Source organism: Fomitiporia mediterranea (genome assembly GCF_000271605.1).
Source record: "Fomitiporia mediterranea MF3/22 unplaced genomic scaffold FOMMEscaffold_3, whole genome shotgun sequence".
Taxonomy (NCBI): domain Eukaryota; kingdom Fungi; phylum Basidiomycota; class Agaricomycetes; order Hymenochaetales; family Hymenochaetaceae; genus Fomitiporia; species Fomitiporia mediterranea.
This window is the reverse complement of record NW_006760388.1, coordinates 3558494-3564931: the sequence shown is the minus strand read 5'-3', so window position 1 is coordinate 3564931 and position 6438 is coordinate 3558494. Positions and strand designations below refer to the sequence as shown.

The following is a 6438-nucleotide window of genomic DNA, read 5'->3' as shown; positions in this document are numbered from 1 at the left end:
TCTGACTACAACAAAGGTGAGTTCTTTGTTAGTACATATATTAGTTTGTATTTCTGACTGTAACAAAGATACCTTTGTCCTGTCAGCCTTTGTGTGTTGCTACAAACTCAGAACTTGTTCATAACAGTGTTCAGCACTCCCCTAGTACTGTTCCAACACTAAAGATATAGTATGTAAGTCAAGTATATAAATACTACTTTAATTTGTCAAGATAAAAGTATTATATTAACCTTTACAAAACAATGCTTCTCTTAATTCTGAGCTATACAAAGCTTTGTGATTAACCAAGCAAGGCACACTGTGCTACAGCTGTTCCTTGAAAACCATATTTATATTTGTAGTAGACAGAACAACTGTTTTACTGTGTATAAAAAATTTTGAAAAATAAAATCCAATTCACTCTATCACATACAGAAATCATGACTGCTCTTGAGTAGAGAAACATTCCAGAAGGATGATCACTTCTTTCTGATGTAGGGGCAAGGAACAAGAGGCATACAACAAACAGAGATAAAGACATGGATTTAAAGGATTCAAGTCTCAAACTCTCAGTCATAACTCAAACACTTATTCATGTAGCCATATTGTCAGAGACAAAAGTTACACGTGTCTATTTCTGACGTTTTTCTGTGCTGAAAGAAATGAAAGTGAATGGTAAACACAAGGATTAAATTTGAAGTAACGTTCGACTGGACAAATGAGATTCCAAGCCAAGAAACCCAGTTTCCCATGACGTGACGAGCTTCATGTGATGGCATCACATAATCACGTCGAGTGACTAACTGTCACCTTGTCCTCACAACTCAGGTCTCTCGTCCCGATTCTCATCAGGTATCCCATAGACAGCCTTTACGCTAGACACTCTAGACAAAAGCCGCATCTTTCTTCACTTTTTATCGTGCGGCCATTCTTAAAAACAAAACTACGATCTTCATCAATACTAACATGCCCGCAGGACTTAGCAGTCAAAAGCGTTCATGGGATGGCATCGGGTTGACTGGTTCTCCCAACGGTCATCCTCCAAAGCGCCCGAAGGATGAAGGTGCAAGAGACTGGAAGGATGTATATTTAAACGGTGATTCGCGCAGTGGTGGAAGGCGCGAAGGTGATCGCGATCGTGACCGTTACAAGACGAGAGAACGAGAGCGAGACAGAGACGTCTATAGGTCGGATTCGCGGAGAGACGCTCCAAGGCATCGAGGAAGAGATCAATATAGGGACCGATATAGGAGTGATAGGAAAGTGCATGGTAATGGCCGGCCGAGCGGGCGTCCTGACAGAGACGAAAAAGATCGTTCCCGACGTTTGTCCCGACATCCCCCTGGTCCTAGTCCCAACCGCAGCCACAGTCCAAATCGGGGTCGTAGCCACTCAAAGCTTACTCGGGACCATCGGAAAGAGGCCCGTGTACATAGTTCTGAACGCGAAGAGGGAGAGTAAGTCGTTTATTCGCTGTCTGATCCGAAGCTGACACATTTAAATGTTCAGATTGTCACCTGTGGCAAGCCGGAGCGCGACGCGTTCCCTCTCAGCTTCAACGAGAGTATCTCAAAAGGCTTCTCCACCGCCTCCTGCTCCGATGCCAGAGAAGACTGATCAAGCCGAGCTCGAATTAGAACTTGAGGAAGCAGCATCAAACCCTGTGGAAGAGACGCTGGCGGAAAGGCGTGCTCGGCGTCAGGCAATCCGTGCCAAATACGCCGGAACCGCTTCAGCAGCCCTCAGTATGAATGAGACGGCAAGTCCAAGCCCCGGACTAAGCAGTGCGGTCTTGCAGCCGCCTCCTACCACTTCAGAGGTTAATATTGAGCATAAGAACTACAGGCCCGGTCCAATAGCGGGTGCCACTGAGAAACTTGGCGGAAGTTTGGTTGCGAGTAAGCTATTGTCCTTTCCGCATACTAACCCGTACCTGATCCATTTTGATTTTTCAAGGCAGGAGAGCTTCGCCGCAGCCAATGTCACCAGCGATAGAGTCCTTCGATCTTATCAAGGAGGATAAGCCGTCAGATTCTGCGGTCCAAGTTGCTGACGGAACGGGTGAGCAAATATCCGCCGCTGACTACGATCCCAGCTTCGACCGTAGGGAGGACGAGGAAAAGCGAGTTCGTGCCGTCACTGCTAAGGATGAAAAGCATCAGGAGATAGAAATGATAGAAGTCGAAGAGGAGGAAGAGGAAGAAGACGTGGACGACATGTTCGCTCTTGACACAGTTGAGAAAAAGAAAACTAAGAAAGTCAGAAAGATCTCGGTCAGTATCTTTGTTCGTCTAAATCTGTCATTGTTCACGAACTAATTGATTCTATAGAAACCCGCTGCACCTGCTCTTGTTACGGCTACACTTGACACTGCGGCTGACGCGGAAGGTTACTATCAGGTCATTCTCGCTGAGCAGCTTGACGGCGGGAAATATCAAGTTTTCTCGTCATTAGGCAAAGGAATGTTCGCGAACGTCGTTCGGGCGCGCATTCTGCACGGCGACGCAAGTGAAGTTGGTAAGGAAGTCGCGATCAAGATTATCCGTGCTCAGGAATCGATGTACGTGTGTGCCGTTTAATCAGTTGTTTATTGCTAATCGTTGGTTGATGCCAATTAGGTATAAAGCTGGGTTGAAGGAGGCACAAATTTTGACCAAGCTCCGCCAAGCCGATCCGGAGGACAAGAAACACATTGTCCGCTTAGAAAGGACTTTCGAACATCGCGGTCATTTATGCCTTGTCTTCGAATCTTTGAGGTGAGCATGAACGTTAGTATGATTTCACCGTAGCTAACGACTTTGATTATTAGCATGAACTTACGTGACGTCGTCAAACGCTTTGGTAAAGATGTCGGCCTCAATATCCGTGCTGTACGAGCATATGCTCACCAGCTCTTCCTTGCTATGAGTCTACTGCGCAAGTGTAACATTATGCACGCAGATGTCAAGCCTGATAATATTCTGGTGCGCATTAACTTATTCCAATACGCGCCTTGTCTCACGTTTTTGTGCAGGCAAATGAACAAAAAACTGTACTGAAAGTTTGCGATCTCGGCTCTGCTTCGGACGTTTCAGAGAATGAGATCACACCTTACCTTGTCAGTCGATTCTACCGAGCTCCAGAGATTAGTAAGTTGGCTGTTTGTCGCGTCTTGCTTTAGCTGACAATGGGCACAGTCTTGGGTGTCCCGTACGATTGCGCTTTGGATATCTGGTCTATCGGCTGCACCTTATACGAGCTTTATACTGGAAAAATTCTGTTTCCGGGACGATCTAACAACCAAATGCTCCTGCTTATGATGGAGCTAAAGGGCCGCTTTAACTCCAAAATGATTAAGAAAGCAAAGTTTGGCGAGGACTACTTTGATGAGATGGGTACCTTCCAAAGTGTGGAACGAGACAAAGTGACAGGAGCAGTAAGTAATTTAACGTTCACTTTTGTTTGTTTCTAATATTGTGAATGATAGGATATCATCCGAAAGGTGCATATCGCGAAACCTACACGGGATTTACGTGCTCGTCTCTTGTCTTCCTCTTCCAGGGTCAATGATGAGGAGGACAAACTAATTTTATCTTTCATTGACTTACTGGACAAGTGCTTAATGTTGGATCCGAGTAGAAGAATTATGCCAAAGGAGGCTTTGGTTCATCCGTTTATCAGAGGTTAGGAAACCCACTAATTATATGTATTATTGTCCAATGAAATACACCACGGCTTTACATCTCTTTTCCAGTCGCCTGAACTAACGCGAAGCGGTTCGCCAGGTTCAGTGCTTTAGTCACTTGAGCAATTATTGGTTATCGTCTGAAAGCCAGTCTAATTCACACACCACGAGTCAAATGACTTCCAAAGGCATCATGTGAGTAGTCTCCTTGAAAATACGCGAAGCATGGTCTATGACGGCATGTTCTATGTATGACACTCAATTCTTCCCATCTATAAAGACTTCAAGCGATGCACAAACAAGGTATCGGCTCATCCCAAGCCGTCCATCGTCCACATCACCTAGCATATCTTCGACATGCCTGCAAAGCGCCTCTCTACTTTTGTTTCTCACTTGACTGGCTCTTCTAGCTCCAGCTCAGAGAAGCACAAGAAATGGGACAAGCTTCCTACGTTTGATGAGCTCCCGAAATTTAACGACTTTGCAGGGTGTGCATGGACCGTGTGGGGTGAAGGCGACGAGCTTGGGACTATAAACCTACTGACCGAGGAGGTATTACGGTCAGCCGCGAGAGAAGTGAAGTGAGCTCCGCCGTTGTACATTCCTAGATACCCATTTGCTCACGAATTCTTATTATAGAACGGGACAGACTGTTTGCTTGAACTGGTGCGCCACTAAGTCCTGTATTACTAATTGAAAGGTATTATTGAGCTGCCGAAAAACTCAGGCCTCTCAATTTCCCAGAGAAGGTGGAAGACTACATGTTATGTAATAAGTCCGGACTCTCAACCGTTCTTTGCTTTGCAGCCGCTCTTTTCACGGAAACCACCCCATATCGAGGTCATCAAACCTTCGCCGACGGCAACCTGGCACGATGATGAAATTAGTATTGTAAGGTCTTTTGATCAAGTGGCGACTACTCATTCCTAATCCAATGTTGAATGCTCGCAGAACTCTCAATCGGGTTCCCAGTGGGATGGTTTGAGGCACTTCGGCATCATTAAACATGGTGTCTTCTACCAGAAGTCGGTCCGAATTCCCTTGACACTTGAACGTTACTCTAAAAATCTCGCTTTATAAAGTACACCTTCCGAATTCTTTAAGATGGGAAAAGTTCCCAATGCGGACCCTCTCAAGATGGATAAAGACCTTATTAAATATGGAATCCAAAGTAAAAAGAGAAATATTCCAATTCTTGCTTATTTCATTACTAACGATTGAACAGACTGGGCTCGGCATGGTATCTGTGGACGTGCGGTGTTCCTTGATTTGGTTCGATTCTTTACGAAGGACGGCAAACAGCTACCGTATGATCCGTGGACGACTCATGGGATTACTGTCGCTGACCTAGAAGCATGTGCGCGTGATGAAGGCGTCAAGTTCCAGCAAGCGGATATCCTTCTCATACGTGCCGGATTCATTAAGAAATATTATGAGAGCAGTCAAGAAGATAAAGATGCATTGCGCGGCAAACAAGAGACGTTGTATGTTCTCCTGATTGAGTTTTCGACTAATTGTACTTTTCTCACCGTTAAAACGACCAGTGCTGGGATTGAGCAATCAGAAGAAATGAAACGATTCCTCTGGTATGTATCGTGCCTTGCTGCGTGCTTACGTGGACTGGACGTTGAACTAGCACGTACCATACAGGAACAACCACTTCGCGGCAATTGCTTCTGACCAGCCGGCGCTTGAGGTAACTTCCGTTTGTGCAATATCCTAATATGCTTATCCCTTGAGTATATAGCGTTGGCCTCCTGAAGAAGGAACTCATATGCACCAGGTGAGTGTTATGCTAATACGGTCTCTTGTGAACCCCCGGGTCTAATACTATTGTTTTCAGACCATAATTGGGTAGGTCCAGCGAAACCACTCATTACATTTTTCTTATTCATTGTCTTTCGAAGCTTGTGGGGTATGCCAATCGGTACGTCTCCACTTCTGCAAGTTAGGAAGAAGTATCGCGAAAGTTTTTGTTCTGCGTATAGGCGAAATGTTCGACCTGGAGAAATTGTCTGAAGTATGCGCTGCAAACGGGCGTTATACGTTCTTTTTCACTTCGTGGCCGCTCAATGTGTACGTCTGAATCCCCCTTGGGATATTTCTTGATATCTTATTTCGTTCGTAATAGCCTTGGTGGATGCGCGAGTCCTCCAAACGCCGCAGTAAGTGCTAGCTCGAATGACTACCAACATTTTCGTACTTTCTGACAAATCGTTTCTCCAAAGGCATACTTCTGATGCGTTTCGACCCCAGAAAGAAACGAGCATAAATTATGAGCGGAAGAACTGAGCTCGAAGCGACCTTTATCTAGCAGGATTTCATGAGGAAATCCAGTACCCACCTTTAAGGAGTTAAGAGATCGAATTTTTAAATTGTAAATAAATCAACACAAGTAACAAGGGGTGTAGTTTTATAAGCTATTTTCATATGATCTGAATGACCTTTATTTCTCGATTTGCAATTGATGAATTATTAAACAATATGTATCTCTATTCCGTCATGCGTGGCTCCAAGCAAAGAGCAGCAAGCTATGCCTTAGGTATCACATCTTTGATTTAAAGAGCCGTGCAAAAAAGTATGTTTTACTGTAACACGGGCATGTCCTTGGATTTTATGATTCATGAAGTGTACTGAATTATATATATGCACCACGTGATTTTGGCCCAGGTGACGATTGGATATTCCTAACTCGCACATGGGGCATTTCACAATTCCTTACCTTAAAAAATAACTTACATAATGATAAACATTATTTGAAATTTATTTTCTCATTTTTGACCAGTAAAAATTAT

The 6438-nt window shown here is 44.5% G+C and overlaps 2 protein-coding genes across 2 annotated transcripts; both read left to right on the top strand.

Annotated features, from left to right (window-relative positions):
* Nucleotides 1-1579: 1579 nt before the first annotated feature.
* FOMMEDRAFT_78495 (kinase-like protein) lies at nucleotides 1580-3646 on the top strand (the record flags this gene model as incomplete). The annotated part of the gene is made up of 8 exons (XM_007264239.1): nucleotides 1580-1908; nucleotides 1943-2252; nucleotides 2310-2539; nucleotides 2598-2735; nucleotides 2789-2942; nucleotides 2993-3107; nucleotides 3156-3394; nucleotides 3446-3646. The coding sequence occupies 8 exons, from the start codon at nucleotides 1580-1582 to the stop codon at nucleotides 3644-3646; spliced, it is 1716 nt and encodes a 571-aa protein (XP_007264301.1).
* A 66-nt stretch (nucleotides 3647-3712) lies between these two features.
* FOMMEDRAFT_119688 (uncharacterized protein) lies at nucleotides 3713-6055 on the top strand. Its single transcript, XM_007264238.1, has 16 exons — nucleotides 3713-3838; nucleotides 3924-4224; nucleotides 4283-4309; nucleotides 4371-4392; nucleotides 4451-4534; nucleotides 4595-4668; nucleotides 4726-4814; nucleotides 4869-5127; nucleotides 5188-5229; nucleotides 5294-5339; nucleotides 5391-5426; nucleotides 5487-5497; nucleotides 5551-5570; nucleotides 5632-5719; nucleotides 5775-5808; nucleotides 5872-6055. The coding sequence occupies exons 2-16, from the start codon at nucleotides 4001-4003 to the stop codon at nucleotides 5881-5883; spliced, it is 1068 nt and encodes a 355-aa protein (XP_007264300.1). The 5' UTR covers nucleotides 3713-3838; nucleotides 3924-4000; the 3' UTR covers nucleotides 5884-6055.
* Nucleotides 6056-6438: the final 383 nt, after the last annotated feature.

Excerpts from the sequence above, each read along its gene's own strand:
- FOMMEDRAFT_119688 (XM_007264238.1), top strand. The coding sequence starts at position 4,001 with ATGCCTGCAAAGCGCCTCTCTACTTTTGTTTCTCACTTGACTGGCTCT. Across the intron at positions 4,669-4,725 it reads CATGGTGTCTTCTACCAGAA|TACACCTTCCGAATTCTTTA; the intron begins GTCGGTCCGAAT and ends CGCTTTATAAAG. Across the intron at positions 5,571-5,631 it reads CTTGTGGGGTATGCCAATCG|GCGAAATGTTCGACCTGGAG; the intron begins GTACGTCTCCAC and ends TTCTGCGTATAG.